Below are 16293 nucleotides of genomic sequence, written 5' to 3' on the forward strand. Positions count from 1 at the left end.
CTTTATAAAAAGCAAAATCATAAAATGCCATCATTGTCTACAATCATTTGTCAGATACCAGGAACAACAGGTGGACATAGCACAATGCTAATCTCTGGCCTCCTATGAATCCATTCTGTCTGCTCCTGCTCTCCTTTCCTGTCCCCCCTCTGCTGCCGCACCCCCTTCAGGGGCCTCCTCCCTCAAGGGAAACCCTGAATAGACACATGCCTTGCAGAGAGTGGGTTAAACCCATCTGCAGGAATCTGGTGCAGTGGGAAAGCATTTGAGAGCTACGCCAGCTCCCTTCCTTCTCTGCTCCCTCCTGAGGTGCGCTGTCAGGCGGGTCGCACGCGTGTCCCAGTGCACAAACCAAGGAGACTTGTGCACACAGACAGACAGAAGGACTGAGCCCCTTTAAGGAGTCACTTGAAGTTTGGTGGTTTTCCTGTTTAAAATACATTTACACGTCTATCTTCCCCTTGGCCTCTGATGAAAAAAAAAATTATTGCCTCGCAACACTTAGCACAGTACAAATTCTTGGTGCTTTCTTTCTTTTTTTTTTTTTTCTTTTTTTTTTCTTTTTTTTTTTTTTTTGTATTTTTAAAATAAGAGAAATTTGCAAAGACAGCTCTCAGCTTAAGAAAGGTGTCTCTAGAAATGGGTAGTCCTGTATGCTATGAAGCATCTTCTAAAAAATGACCGTCTGCCCCCCACCCCATCCGCACCCCTCAGCAGCCCACACCCTGCCTCTTTAGGGATGTTTGTTGTTTTAGTTCATCTTAGTTTCAACCTTAGATCAGAAATCCCTTCTGGCATCATAGCAAGTTGACTTGTGGCTTCTGCCCCACAGCGTTCCCAAGAACCCCACTCCCCCTTTAAATAGAACTTACAAGTTAGAAAATAGTTTTGTTTTAACTTTTTGTTTTTAAATTTTAATATAATCTGTTTCTTTTACCAGCCCATAGATTTAATATATAAGCATATACAAGAAAAAGTCTCTCCCCACTCTGTACAAAAGTTGCTGTCTTGTGTGTGTGTGTGTGTGTATGTGCATTCTATTGCATTTTATAAGTTTTTTGGGGGAGGGGGAGTCATATTTGAGTTTCCTGTACCTTGTCCTTGGTATGGGTCTGTATTATATAAGGTTCAGAGATTGTGGTAACTGTGGGGTGCAGAGAGTTCCCCAGGCTGTTTTCTGTCCAGTGGGCCCCATGTGCTGGTTTGTAGGTGTTGTAGTTAATATGGTCATGAATTGTGGGCAGCACTACTGCCCCCTCACCTGATACACCGGATGGAGCTGCTGTTGCTGCTGCAGACGCCGCCGCTGGGATGTCTTCATCCACCTGGATAATCTCAACTGTCCGGGCGGCTGTGACTGTACTCCTCTGCTGGTGCCGCTTCCGAAGTTTATAGAAGACAATCAACATGGCGGCAGCTAGCAGAGTCACTGCCACAAAGCAGCCAATGATGATCTTGGTGGTCTTCATGACTTCATCCAGGCTGGTCTGCATCTTATCATTGGTGTCTGTTGCGGGTACCTGCTTGGGCACACGGGTGGTCTGAATGAGCACCGTGGTAGAGGTGGTATATGCCGGCTGATAACCTGTAGATGTAGTAGGAACAGGCTTGTATTTGCGCGTTGTATCCTCAGGTGAGATCTCGGTGGTCTCCACTGTGACAGTGGTGAAGAAGCTATAGTTGGAGGTGTTGAGCTCGGCCGTGCTCACATTGAGGTAGGCCGAGGCGTTGGAGTTACCTGCCACGTTGGTCACCATGCATGTATATACCCCAGTGTCTGAGAGCAGCACGTGGGAAAAGTTCAAGGTGCCGTCATTGAGGACAGAGATCCTTGGGTGGCGGGAAGCATGGCTGAGCACTGTCCCATTGGGCAGCAGCCACTTCACGGAGGACATAGGGGGAGTCCGACACTTAAGTTCCGCCATCCGACCCTCAGAGATATTGAGGTCTCGAGGTGCATCCATGATGAAGGGGGCAGAGCACTGGAAGGAGGCCTGGTCCACCTCCACCAGGTAGCGGCCACGCATGTGCAGGGGAGCATGACAGCGGCCACAGCAGGTAGAATTGGTGGGGATGTACTCCCGAAGCCACCAGGCTAGCCACAGAATGTCACAATCACAGTTCCAGGGATTGTGGTGTAGGTGCAACTCCACCAGGTACCTCAGTGGGGTGAAGAGGTCATGGGGCAAAGAAGAGAGATTATTGTGGGCCAAGTTGAGTTCCACAAGTGAGGCCAGCCCATCAAAAGCATTCCGCTCAATCAGACTAACCTGTGAGTTCATGACCCATAGCTTTTTGAGGGAGCTTAGGCCATGGAAGGAGCCAGGCCTGATCTCAGGGAAGTGGTTCCCTGACATCTCCAGCTCCTCCAGCCCCACCAGGGGGGTGAGATTGGGCATATCTTTAATGTTGCACATGCCCAAGTTCAGGTATTTGAGGTTGAACAGTCCCTCAAAAGCGCCCTCTGAGATATACTCCAGCTTCTTGAGCTCCCCCAAGTCCAGGCGCATGAGGGAGGGCACCCGGTTGAAGGCATAAGAGGGGATGCTTTCTATGGGGTTGTTGCGAAGCCAGAGCTCCCGCAACTTGGACAGGTACTCAAAGGCCCCGCTGGGGATGACTGTCAGCCAGTTGTCGAACAGCTCCAGGGTGTTGAGGCTGGCCAGGCCATTGAAGGCCCCCACCTCGATCTGCCGAATGGAGTTCCTGCCCAGTTGCAGGACCTCCAGGTGGTGGAGGTGGCGGAAGGTGTCGGCCTGGATCATCTGGATATTGTTTTCCATGAGGTTGAGGTACCGGGTGTTGGAGGGGATACCCTGAGGGACCTCGGAGAGGCCCCGGCGGGTGCACACCACCTTGCTGAACTGGTTACTGCACGAGCAAACGGATGGGCAGTTCTGGGGCCCGGCAGAGGCGGCAGCGGCGATGGCTGCACACAGAATCCACACTTGCGCCGTGAGGTAGACGACGGGGAGCAGGACGGCATTCCAGGTGTGGTGCACAGTTACCTGCCACAAGAGCTTCATGGTGTGGCACGTTCATAATTCACCATCGCCTGGGATTTTGGCTCGGAAAGGAGAACCAGCCCTACCCCGGCTTAAATGAGCTAGGAGCTCCTCTTTCCATCTGGAGAAGGAGGTGGGGAGGGGGCGATTAGAGAGACGAGCAGACCGGCGGAAAAAAACATGCCCAACGACAGCGTGGCCAGCGTCTCCAGCCCCCCTCAAGGCAACCCCTCAGAGAGCTGAGACTTTCTCTCCCCCGTGGCAACCATCCCCATCCAGTCGCTGTCACCTACCTCGGAAGGAAGGGATTGGCGTGGTGTCCTTAAGCGTTCTCCACCGGAGCCGGAGCCGGCCACGTCGTTGCCATTCTTACTTCTTAGTTTTAATTAACAAAAGGGGGAAGTCGAGGGGGCGGGGAGGGCAGAGGGGAGGGGAGGGGAGGGGAGGGGAGGGGAGGGGTGGGGGAGACAAAATGGCTTCTAGTAAATCCGGAGCAGGCTACGACGAAGCGGCGGAGTTGAGGCGTTGAGGCGCGCGGGGGAGAGCCAAGGCCCGGCGGGCTATGCAGGTGCATGCCCCCCCCTCAGCCCGAGGAGCGGCGCCACCAGCGCTTCGCCGCTTTGTCCTTGGACCCTGGCACCGGCTCGCACCAGCCACGGGGGAAGCCGCTTCATCGCCGGAGCCTGCCTCCGGCGCCCCCGGCCCGCTCCCGCGGCTGCCACCCGGCGGGGCTGAGGGGCACCCTGAAGCCTCCCAGGCCGTGCTCTCTCGCTCGCTCGCCAGCAGCTGCCGCTGCGTGCGCTGCCCCCTCTCCGTGTGTCGGCGGCTCCCGGCCCGAGGCAGCTGCTGCAGCCGTGAGAGTTAAGAGGTGGTGTGCGCGGCTCCTTCGCCCTCCCCAGACACACACCCCCTTCTCTCCTCGCCTCTTCTCTTAAGGGTTAAAAAGACCGAAACTGGGCTCAGTTTCCCAATTCGCCGTCTGCCGGCGCGAGGAGCAGCAGTTCGTCCAAGCCCCTTGAGGGTCAGCGGCGTGGAGGCAGCGCGGGGACCAGGTCCGCTGCCCGGGGAAGCGCACGGCGGCCGGGTCGCGCCCGCACCGCAAGGCCCCTTCAGGGAGTCCGGGGGCGGGCGCGGGTCCGGCGGCGGCGGCGGCGGCGGCGGCAGCGGCCACAGCCCCTGGTGGCGCGCAACCGCCCGCCGCCGCCCGCCGCAGCCGGGCCCCCGGCGCGCCGCCGGCTCCGGCTCTGTGCTGAGGGAGCGAGTTCCGGGCCTCGGCTCGCGGCGCCTTCAGAGGCTGCGCCGCCTGCGGACTGCTGCAGCGGCCCGAGCGCTGGCGGCGGCGGCGGCGTGAGCAGCGGGGGTCGCGGCTGCGGGGAACGCTCCGGAGCTCCAGAACATGGTCCGCGCTTGCTAGCGGCGGCGGCGGCGGCAGCAGCGGGGCCCCTGCGCTCGGCGCCCACCGTCTCCTCCTCGCGCCGGGCTCGCGGTGTTGCAGGCAGCAGCCACGCAGACTGCTCTCTCATCCTTTTGTCCTTCAGTCAGAACGTGAATGTACTGCTGACGCATAGTGTTCTGGGGAGAAGATTAGCGTGATGCAGTGCTCTTATGTATTAACACCGCTCCCCCTCCGCCGCCTGCCCTCGAGGGGTTAACGCCGGCGCCTTCCAGCGCCGCGCAGCCCCAGCTCCGAGCTCGCGCCTCCGTCCGTCCGACTCCCTCCCTCCCTTCCTCCCTTCCTTCCTTCCTCCTTCCTCTCTCTCCCCACCCCCCACCCCCCACCCCGGCACTTCCTCCCCGCCCCCTCTAGACGAGGGGAGCGGAGCGGGCGAGCGAGCCGGGCCGGCGAGCCGGAGTGAGCGTCAAGTGAGGGGCCGCGCGCAAGTCGCAGGCGTTCGCAGCTATTTTGGTCCGGCCGAGGGAGCCGCCGGGCGGCTGCTGATAGGCTGGAGCGGCGGGGCTGCTGCGGGAGAGACCGTGGCTGGTGCCCCGCCCCGCCCCCGGGCGCCGGGCCCCCTCTGGCTCGGGACGCGGTGGGCTCCGGACTGGGAAGCTGGTGGCGCGACGGGGCTGCTGCAGTTGGCTGGCCTCCCGTCCGGACCGCGTCATCCTCCCCCCGCCGACTGCTGACGGGCGCCTGGCCGCGCGGCCCGGGCAGCATACGCGAGTTCGGAGCTGCGCGGTGGGGACGCGGGGGCGGCCGGGGCTGCTTGGAGCCAGAGGACCGAGAGCCTGGGCTCCGCAGCAGCAGCATCGGTGCCTCGTCCTGCCTCCTCCCTTGCAAATTTCCTTACCCCTTCTCGGTTTTAACTTTTAAATGGCAGTTTGTTGTTGTCGTTCTTGTTTTAATGAGGGTTACAGAGAAGGCAAACAGTGGAAGAAAAGCCCAGGTGTGAGGAGCCCGGGCAGTGACAGCCTGGGACAACACAGCGGCCTGCAGGAGGGTTTGAGGTGAACTCCCAGAAACCACTGGAGAACCCATTCATTCAGGGAGCCTCAGCCTCAACCACTTCTCACTCCTTGGCAGTCCTGTGTCGCCCTTTCCCCTCGCTAAGCCGGGAGAATTGGAGTAGGATGGGTCTCAAGTCTTCTGCCAGAGGGCTTCACTAGCTCCCCTTTGTTGCTGGATCTCCCGAGAAGTACTGCAGAGCAACCTGCTTTCACTGCTGGTGAAGCGACACCCTGGGGCATTTCACAGACCCGTGTAGGAGAACCCAGACTAGGTCAGCCTTTTCCCACCCCAGAAAAAGAGTGCCCTTTTCTCTGCCTAGTGGGGGTGGAGCCATCTGTGGCTAAGCCCTGGAAAGCCCTAGAATATGGCACTGGTCTAGTATTGCTTCTTTTCAGGGACTGCCACCAGACTCCTCCCTCGTGCCCCACCCTTCCACCTTGGCAAGCTTGCCTGTTAGATAAACCACCCCCCTCTGCCTGTGTATGGGCTAATGCTGAGGAATGAGGCGGTCCTGGATTTCTCAGCTCTCTGCATTCTACCACCCCTGTGTCTCAGGATTGTCTGCTGCCCAGTAACCTGGGCAGGGAATATGCCCTTAAATATGCCAGGGAATTCTTGAATTCCTGGAAACAGTTCCACGGTAGGCAAGCTGGATTCCCCATTGATTACTGAGACATTTTGATCCTGCCTTTGCAGTCAAATAACAACAACTTTAATCGTTAATATGCTGCCTAAAGTTACATAGTAAATGGCAGAGCCAAGATGTGAACCCTGGCAGATTGCAGATGTATAGAAACTTGGGCATGGGGAACGCTGGGTGGCACAGTGGTTTGGCGCCTGCCTTTGGCCCAGGGCGCGATCCTGGAGACCCGGGATCGAATCCCACGTCGGGTCCCGGTGCATGGAGCCTGCTTCTCCCTCTGCCTGTGTCTCTGCCTCTCTCTCTCTCTCTCTGTGTGTGACTATCATAAATAAAAAGAAAAACTGTATTTAAAAAAAAAAAAAAGAAACTTGGGCATGGAAGTAATTCTCCAGTTTGTTCCCAGTTGATGAGAATTCAGGTTTCATTCCTCCACCTCAAAAAGTCATTTACAAGGATATTTAGAGAGAGAGAGAGAGAGATAATTTATCTGTATTCTTGTCTAATCTTTGCTTATTCAGTGAAGCAATTGCCATAGTTTCCTCCATTTTACAGATGGAGATACTGAGCTCATGCAGGCAAATAACACACTTAAGGTCATACATCCTCAAAGCAGCAGAGCCAGCATTTCAATCCAGTCTTCTCACCCTGAGCCCAGTGTTTTCATCACTAACAAAAATGTCCATTGTGTCTACGTTGCAGGGAGTAAATGACAGAAGCAAAGGGAGGGAAAGGCTGTATAAAAAAGTTCAGTGACAGGTGTGTGAGAAATAAACAGAACAAAGGGTAGGAGTGGAGGAACTGAGAAAATACATCCTTTAACTTGTTTTATTCACAATGATTCATCAAGAGAAAGAATGAGAGAGAAGGGGAGATAAGTTAAACCCTGATACTAGGCTTTATCTGGGCTCTGCAGTGGCTCCTTTTGCTTTCCTGGCTGAAGCCCCATCTGCACGTCATCAGGTTCAAGCAGAACCCTACCATCTTATAGATCCGGGGAATGTAATCCTATCCTGACAGGGAACTATGGAGGAAAATCAGAAGCTTACTGGTGAGTGGTTCTTCTCCTTGCCACAAATGGCATCAGGCTGGTAGAATGCCAGAGGACACCCCGGCCAGGGTGTGATGGTACACTGGGGTATGGCTGCCCTCACCTCTTCAGGCAACAGAGGGACTCTGCCCAGACGGTTTCCTGCCAATGTAGGCAAACTCAGACCCCATCTGTTCACTCCAGGCACTGAAAATGAAAGGTTATGCCGCCTTATGGTATAGGTGGATGGAAGGGTGGGCTGCCTTGGATCCAGCCAGTACTTAATAATGAGGTTGTCTCCCAGTAAATATTTGTGAATGATTGATGACCATGAATAAGCCCAAGTTTGGTGAAGCCCATGGAGTTCTAGATGGGACTGCTTTGCCCTCTGGAGGCTGGCTAAGCCGAGAGAGCACCACAGAAGATATAGGCTTGACTGATGAGGCTGTAGAGCCATGGCGCCCCACAGTCCTTTTGAACTGAAAGTGGCCCTAAGATCTCTAACCCCAGAGCCTGAATGTCTAGCCGTCATCCATTGCTCTTCAGCCCCTGGTTCTGACAGCTTCCTTGATTTGGAGTGGTACAACCAAGAAACAAAGAGGAAAGCTTAAACTTTGAGAGGAAGAGTAAGAGGAAGCACTGGCTCAAGAATGTTGTCACTTGTGGTTTTGCATAGAGAGACTGCTATGATAAAGCCAGAGAGAACTGAAGAAGCCAGCCAGTGATTAGGCAAGGTTTTTGTCAGCAACTTGGTACCTGCCCTAAAGTTGGGATACCTGTGTTCTAGTCTCCTTTTTGACACTGGCTAGACAATGTTATAGATCTTTTTTTTTTTTTTTAAGATTTATTTATTTATGATAGGCATGGAGAGAGAGAGGCAGAGAGAGAAGCAGGCTCCACGCACTGGGAGCCCGACGTGGGATTCGATCTCGGGTCTCCAGGATCGCGCCCTGGGCCAAAGGCAGGCGCCAAACCGCTGCGCCACCCAGGGATCCCTGTTATAGATCTTAAAACAGCTCCAAACACTGGTTTCTTTATTTGAAGGAAGTAGACTAGAATATTCCCTCCGACTTTCATAGTCCCTGATTCCCACCTCTTCTCAGATACATAGCTCTTTGAAGAAGGTTAATCCATTGGGATGGTAGCCAAGACTTGGAAATGAGCCACAAAGTTGAAGAGAATGCTTCCTTTAGTTGAATCTAGAGATTCACAGTGCCAGAGCAGAGTAGATCACACTTTGTTTTCCCAGCTACTAAAAAGGCTGATAGATCACAGAATGTTAAAGTGAAAGGTATCTTGGAGAGTATATTGACTCAGCCTCTCATCAGAGTCATTAGTGAAGTTCAGAGAAGCATAGTGACTGACCTAAAGCCACAGGATTGACTGATAGAGTCTGTCATTCCTGAGCTCTGCCCCTTGGTCGGGAGGACAGCGTAATGATGTTTAAGCCTGGAACTTGAAGACCATGGTCTTCTGTGGTCTTATACGGTGTTGTCATTATACTTTGTTGGACAGGGATCAAGATGGGTCTTCAGTAGAACCAGTCTGCCATTCTGAGTGACTTTGAAATCCTAATAAGAAATGAAAGAAATAGTCACCCAGGGAACTGACTGTAAGGGGACACAGGACCGCCTCACTCAGTCAGGATAATTGGGCTCCTGATAAAGCCCAGAGCTAGACTACTCCCTACACTGATGTGCATCCCTGAGCCATTATTCCGAGCAGCCACTAGATGTCCATAATGCCTCATAGAGTTTGCCAGGACTGAATAATCTTTGGCCAAGTGTTATCTTGGCCTCCAATAGGCTTTTGGTCCCTTAAGGTAGATCCACCAGTGGTAAGAAGATCACATATGCTCTGAATCTCTAGTTCCTATTTTCAGTACTGTTGGGCTGCCAACCTCTACTCAAGCACCTTTTCCACTTTTATAGATTTTACTCTTCCATTCGAGGAAAGAACAGAACAAGAGCAAGGGTGGAAAAGGAACTTGGGAAATAGGAAGAAAGGAAAAGAAAAAAATAGTACAGAAATTATCCTCCACAAATGAAGGAAAGACATCAGTTGATTGGTGAATTAGCAACAACAGAATAGTATAAGAAACCATCCATATGGAAATAGTCACCTCCTCTTAACCAAGCAGAGAACACATCATGTGCACTCAAGCTCTCATATGTTTGCATCTCTCACTCTCCCCCATGTATGCAAATACCCCTACACGGTCAACCGATCACGATGTTTTTCATGGATAAAATCACTATTGCAAAATAATAATAATGTTATTTTTCTTGGTTGTGATCCTTTTTAAAAAAAAGTTTTTAATTATTTTATTTGAGAGACAGAGCATAAATGTGGGGAGGGGCAGAGGGTGAGGGAGAAGCAGGCTTCCTGCTGAGCAGAGAGCCTGATGCCTGCTGTGGGACTCCATCTCCGAACCCAGGATCATGTCCTGAGCCAAAGGCAAACACCTAACTGAGCCACCTAGGCACCCCTCTTGGCTGTGATTCTTTAGTGAAGCTGTGGCTATACCATTGCTGTATATACATGATCATAAAGGAAATGGGTTTTATCCCTTGAACCCAGGTATTGTAAAATTACTCTTCTGAGTGCCCTGAGAATCCACTTTTCTTCCCCCACCCCCAAGAATTCTGTTCTTTAAGGAAATCAGAAGGAAGTGTACAAAAAAAAGCCCTTTCTCTGCAGGTCTCATCCAGAGTAATTTGCAAAAACCTCAGCAAAGAAGAGACGAGATGCTTAATAAGAATGGCAGAAAAAACTATAGAATAGAAGGGCCTTTCTCTCTCCTGAGGCTAGTTTCCTGGGGCTTAAAATTTCTTTGTGGGCTGGTAGGCCTTAGTAAAGGGAGAAACCTCCCAAAGCTCCCCACAGCCTCCTCTTTTGGAATAATCGGTTTGGTGCCCATTTTAGCCACAACCTCCTCTGTGTTCAAACAGACCCGAGGTCCAGCCAGAAGCCTTAGAAATGTTCACCTCTGCAGGTGCACAGGCCCACTACAGGCTCTTGTGTTCTATCCTTCTCTTTAATTCCCTTTGTACAGCAGTAACAATAATGATGTGAACAGCAATATTTACTTGGGGTTCACAGGTACGGGGCACTGTGTCCTTGCCCATGTAATCCTCACAGTTTTCGAGTGGTGGGTACCATTAGAGTCCCCATTTTGCAGATGGATTTAAGCAGCTTTCTCAGGGTCACAGAACTAACTAGTAAGTGACTGTAGTAGTTTCTTGAGGCTGTCATAACAAATTACCACATATTTGTGGCTTAAACATCAGAAATTTATTTTCGCAGTTCTGAAGGCTAGAATTGCAAAATATGGCAAGGCCATGCTCCCTCCAAGGGCCCTAGGGGAGAATCTGTTCCTTCCCTCTTCAGCTTCTGGTGACTGTTGCATTCCTTGACTTGTGGCTGTATCACTTCAATCTCTGCCTTTGTGGTCATGTTGACTCTTCTGCCTCTCTCTCTCTCTCTCTCTCTCTCTTTCTCTCTCTCTCTCTCTGCGTTGTGACTTAATAAGGACACTTGTCATTAGATTTAGGGCTCACCTAGGTAATCCAGGATGAATTCATCACAGGATCCTTAGCTTAATCATATCCACAAAGACCCATTTTCCAAATAGGGTCATAGTCACAGGATTAGGATATGGACATAACCTTTCTGGGGCTCACTGAGCTTACTACAGTGACAGCTAGGTTTCTTTTTTTCCTTTTTTGAGATTTTATTTATTTATTCATGAGAGACAGAGAGGCAGAGGGAGAAGCAGGCTCTCCTCAGGGAGCCCGATGTGAGACTCCATCCCTGAACTCCAGGATCACACCCTGAGCTGAAAGCAGGGCTTAACTTCTGAGCCATCCAGGCATCCCAGAGCCAGGTTCAATCTCACATCTGTCTAGTGCCCACATTATAAACCGCTGTGAGGTGCCACTTAAGAGGGAGCGGAAGGGAAGGGTGCATCTGACAGCCAGCAGTGTGCCCCTCCACATGCCTGTGCTTGAGAAGTAGAGAGGAGCAGCATGGGAGCAGGACAGCCCCCAGGAGGGAAGGAATCCGTCTGTCCCTCAGTCAGCTCAGCAGCTAGGACAGATCACATGAGCCGAGTGAAGGGGGCAGGCTGACTAGATCAACGTGAAACATCTGCATCCTGTTGCTTGCCTTATGCTTCTCGTGATTCCTTGTCTTGGTAATTTGCTCACTCTTTACCTGGCCTCTAGATTTTATTTTGAACATTTGCCAGTATTTTATCCCGAGCATTTACCAGTAATGCTAGAAGTACCTTTTGACATTACTACCTAATCTGGCTCAAGTATAACTATGTCACATATATGTTGAGCTTCCTGTTCATTGAAGACTAAGAGACACATTAAGATCAGAGTCCAGCAAATTCAGATGTGGGACTGGGAGTTATGCATAGAATGACTTTTCAACAATTCATATGTGCCATCATAAATTGGATCCTTACGTAGGGGTCCATGCCTATAGTTAACCTTTTCACAGATTTGCCAGTGTGTATAAATGTATTCATATTTTGGTTGGGAGAAACCCAAACAAGTTTTCCCCCAAACTGATTCCTATAAGATAGTGTGGAGCTCGGGAGGAGGAGGCAGACATACATGTGCTTGCGCATGTGCTAGTGGGGCATTATAGTGGTCGTTATGAAAGTGTTCTGGAGTTAGAGGCCTGGGTTCAAATCCTGGTTCTGCCTTTTGCATACTGCATATGTAAGTTACTTCTGTAAGGCTCAAATTCTTCATGTATGAAGTGGAATTCATAACTATAATTACTGTGTGGTATTTTTGGACAAGAAGGGAGTAAGGGAAAACACACTCCATATTAGTAGATTGTGACCACAGCAGCTATTATTTCTTCATATGGAAACTAGTGTTGAAATGAAATAATTTATCCAAAGTCGATTCTTGATCCTTTTTTTTTTTTCCTCTCCCTTCCCCTCCTCCCACCCTACACTTCTCTGTCTTTGGCAGCGTACCTGATTTAGACCTTTTAATTCTCCATTAACAATAATAAGGTGGTTTCCATTGTTCTTACCAGTTAATTTTTTTTAGATAATTTCTTGACTTACAGATCAAAAATATACCCTCTCCCCAGCTTCCCTTAATGTAAACATAAGAGATGACCACAGAATATTACTTCAGAACTAAGAAATTACCTCTTAAAGGCGTAGCTTTTTACTCTTGCCCTCAACAGTGTATTCTCCACAGCTGCCAAAGTGATCTTTGTGACATTTTATTACACTGTTATTGATTTGCTTAAAATGCTCCTGTGTCTTCCCTTCATAATTAACTTGATAACCAAACTGCTTACCATGGACCACACGTCCTAAGCCATCATTGCCTTGCCTGCACCTCTACCCTCATATTTTTACCATCTTCCTCATTTCTTCCACTTAAGCTATACTGCTCTGCTTTCTTCTCTTGGAATACTGTAAGCCAGTTCTCTCCCTATTAGGTCCTCGGCTCTGTCCTCTACCCGGAATGTCCTTCCACTACTCTTCCGGTGTTTGTTCCTTCCAGAACAGGTCTCTTCATAGAGGCTTTCCATGACTGCCTTGTTTAAAATAGCCCCACCACTCACAGTAACATTATGTTACAGGTTTTATTTTCTTGTTCTTTTTTTTACCATTATCTGAAATTATCTTGTTTATGTGATTATTCGTTTATTACACATCCCCAAGAAAGCAGAGGCCCTTCACCCTTCCCATCTTATGTCCAGTACCTCTATCATAATAGTGAATTATTTCAGAGGAAAGAGGAATGTTCTTTGGCCCTTGTGAATAAGAGCTCAGGCTTCCCTAGTCGTATATCAATAGCCCTAGCCCTGCTCTATAAATCTTTGAAAAGATAGGTGAGGAATCACCAGGGTTTGGGTTTTTTTGTTTTTTGCTTTTGATGTTGGGAAAATTAAGGAGGATCCTAGTGACCTTAAGTTTTCTCCAGTCCTCAATTTTTAGAATTCCTAGCCCCTTACGGACAGATTCATGAGAGTTTCACAGAGTTACAAAGCCTCACAGGTTCTTGGCAGTTTGTGATGTGTGAGGACCGAGCAGAAGAGTGAGTAGAGAAACGCAGATACACTTAACTGTGCTCATGTACACACATGCCGGTCAATTTCAAATTTGTTAAAGTGCATTTTCTCCAAAGGGAGTGGGGGTTGTTGAGCCTGAAATAGGGAACACCGGGACAGTAAGATCAAATGTTTTGAAAGTGGCTGTGCCAACGCTTTTTGCTAATTAAAGAATGTTAGGACAATCACCACTAGCAGCAGTAAAGGGCGCCCCATTACCTCATTTTATGGAGAGCTGGGTAAATATAAAGGCAACTATAAATATCCCACTGAGTGCCTAAGCTATAGCACAGTTGGTGGGCATCCAGCTGGGCAATGAGAGGTGCCCAGAGCTTCTGTGCAGGGTCTTCATCTCTGTTAGCTGTCAGTCTTCAAATTCTGTATGCCTAAAGAACAAACAATTCCATCAACAAACTCTTAATTTAAAACACTCCGGCAAGACAAGGCAAAGAGCTATGTGGTGAGCCTGATTGGGAGCCCAGGCCACCTGGGTCCTTCACCAGCTTTATCATTAATTTCGTTTCCCTTTTGCTTTGAGAGAACCTGCTTCTTCATGTGGTGACTCCATTTTATTCCACTATGAGTGTGTCACAGAATTTTTTTTTCCAGTCCCATAGCTTTGAACTATCTTCCTGGGAATATTCTAGGGTCTTTTATGGAGCAGCTCACTGCTCCAGGGAAAAACTTAGTTTAGAAAGTATGAACAAGTTGAGAACATACTTTTTATACTTACCCTAGGGAATTTCTGACTTTAAGAAGTATGCTCAGGTTGGAACTACCTCTGTTTTAATCTGTTCAATTTAGCTTGAAACCTGTTGTGTCCTTTTCTGCAGTTTATTTTTGAATCTCTTGTGTGGTCTCCAAGCCACTCTAATCCCCTCAGTTCATAGGCAGTGCTATTTTGGCACTACCTCTTCTCTGCCAGCCTTCTTGATCTGCTATTCGGTTTCTTGTGGCTCAGCATCTGTAGCCATCAAGCTGGCTCACAAAACTTGTTGTTTTCAGTTTCATGCTTCCAGCTTCAGCTACGGCTAGAGTTTTCTTAGTTCCAGTTGGTGTGGCCTTATTAGTTTTTCATCCAGTACCAGCCTAGTGCTCTGTGGGTTCTTTTGATCTCCTCTAAGGAGCTTCAGAGGTAGAATTGGAGGGATCCTAATGGAAACGTGAACTTGAATTCTGTCTCTTAGATGCCATTGTGAGCATCTTCACTGTGCCCCCTGCCCCTTCAAAATCCTTGAGCAGAGGGACAGGCTCTCTAGCCTTAGAAGTGGAGAGGAATATAGCATTGGGAACACCAGGAGACCAGCCTGGAGCTCACACCACTGGCTTCCCCATGAGTCATCAAAGGACTGACTGGTAGGTTGGCTGACACCCAGGTTCCTAGATGCTGCATTCCTTTCTTATTGTGATGTGAGCCTCTTCAGGAGTTAGATCTTCCCAGCCTCCAGCCTGCTCTTCTTGGTCTATGTTTTTAAATGCAGTTCTATCTGCAAATGCTTCTAGTGGGAATCACCTTTATATCTAGAAGAATTTGGGATGAAAGAACTTGAAATAAAGAAGCTAGCACCCTCCACTCCTCTAGCAAGTGTAGAGAAAATTAGAATTCCTCAGTTTGTTGGTTGGTTGGTCAATTGATCTGCTCATGTTCATATTCTCTCTCTTTTACTTACTGTCTCTCACACACAATTCTAAATTTGGCCTGAACTGACAGGTAGATTTGTTTGTTTCTATACAAGAATAACATGACTACCTTGAAACTTATACTCCTTTACTTCAGAATGCCACCCCCTGGCTATGAATCCCCACTTTTTCAGTTCTTGCCTCACTACCAGCCAAGAACGGTAAACTGTGTTCTCATGAACCTGTCACTGATCTATTTTAAACTTCTCTGAAGGACAGCACACTGAAATGGCTGTTTCTGATGAGGGATGCTAAAGCCCACACTTTTGTTGGGCGATGAGATGGGGATCTGGAAACCACCTATCACAATATCTGGACCCTGGCAGCCTGGCTGGGAAGAGCCCTCATTCTGTATCATTTTCTTGGTGATTTGGGCCAGTTTGTGTGGCAGCCCAGTGAGGCTGCTTGATTTGTATTCAGTGCACAAACCGTGGCGGGGTGGGGGGAGTCTGTTAGGAGCCCTGTCAGCCAATAATTCTGAAAGGTTTCTTTGTGTAAGTGAGCAGTCTCTGGGCTGGAGTAGGGCTGCCTGCCCTACCCCACCCTCCCCACACCCCCTCAACTGGCCCCTCTGGCCTAGCAACTTGGTGCTTTGGAGCTGGCACCAAACCCTCGGAATCCCTCCCCAAGAGGAGGCCATCTTGGGATCCCAGGTACATGGAGAAACTTCAGCTTCTTCCCTCCTGCTGTGGCTTCTGGCAGTCTGCCTCCAGATGCCAGTCCATGGAATCTATTTAAGGCCATGTGTGTGCACATGAGACAGTAAGTGAAAGATGAATATGAAAAAACCAACCAACAAATTGGGACATTCTAATTCTCTGTGGCAGAAACCTCAGCTAGGATATAGACTATGTGCAGCACTGTGCTCGACTGGTCCAGCTGTCTATCAGCCAGCAGAACCCTGTGTTGGCCTGAGCTTTCTCAATTTCCTGACCAATTAAAGCAGTCTTTTGCTTCTGTATGTGCAGAGGGACAGGAAAAAGACGCTCTGCTGTGTATCTGGGAGCTGCAGGGTAAAATTCTTTGTCAACTTGAGACCAAGAGGAGCTCCTACTCTGATAGACCAGGCCCAGCTCTGGCCTTTACCACTGTGGACAACCTTACCCCATTTTCAGCTGGCTCCCTGCCAGCTCCTGTCTCCACTAGTGTCTGTCTCTTTAAGAATGTTATTTGTTATTAATGAGTTTTCTAAACACATAACCTTGACTCACTTGCTTAGGTGAACAAGACCATTCTCATTAAATACTGTTTTCTGGGAAGAAGAATTAAGTAGGTATTGAATTTTTCTAAAGCCTCACATGTGAGCTAGAGCACAATAGCACTGGCAAGTGAGGCAGGGGAGGGGTTGTCTCAGTCTCTGACAGACCCCCTCCCAAACATCTCCATATTAAGCTAC

General features: G+C 49.6%; 2 protein-coding genes and 2 long non-coding RNA genes across 4 annotated transcripts in view; 2 read left to right on the plus strand and 2 right to left on the minus strand.

Moving 5' to 3' along the window:
- SND1 (staphylococcal nuclease and tudor domain containing 1) overlaps positions 1-16293 on the plus strand; it is a 420919-nt gene that overhangs the window by 358222 nt on the left and 46404 nt on the right. The gene's annotated exons all lie outside the window — the stretch shown is intronic.
- The window catches only part of LOC144289028 (uncharacterized), a 79476-nt gene that overhangs the window by 36311 nt on the left and 26872 nt on the right, over positions 1-16293 (plus strand). The window lies entirely within an intron of this gene.
- On the minus strand, positions 527-4128 carry LRRC4 (leucine rich repeat containing 4). The gene is made up of 2 exons (XM_077857230.1): positions 3299-4128; positions 527-3126 (listed from the first exon to the last, which is right to left on the minus strand). The coding sequence occupies exon 2, from the start codon at positions 3024-3026 to the stop codon at positions 1074-1076; it is 1953 nt and encodes a 650-aa protein (XP_077713356.1). The 5' UTR covers positions 3027-3126; positions 3299-4128; the 3' UTR covers positions 527-1073.
- LOC144289025 (uncharacterized) lies at positions 8115-14581 on the minus strand. The gene is made up of 3 exons (XR_013357101.1): positions 13951-14581; positions 13437-13603; positions 8115-8695 (listed from the first exon to the last, which is right to left on the minus strand). It is a non-coding gene; the product is annotated as an uncharacterized LOC144289025 (long non-coding RNA).

The sequence above is a fragment of the Canis aureus genome, chromosome 18, assembly GCF_053574225.1.
Source record: "Canis aureus isolate CA01 chromosome 18, VMU_Caureus_v.1.0, whole genome shotgun sequence".
Classification (NCBI taxonomy): domain Eukaryota; kingdom Metazoa; phylum Chordata; class Mammalia; order Carnivora; family Canidae; genus Canis; species Canis aureus.

Coding starts and splice junctions, on each gene's coding strand:
- LRRC4 (XM_077857230.1), bottom strand. CDS start 3,026: ATGAAGCTCTTGTGGCAGGTAACTGTGCACCACACCTGGAATGCCGTC.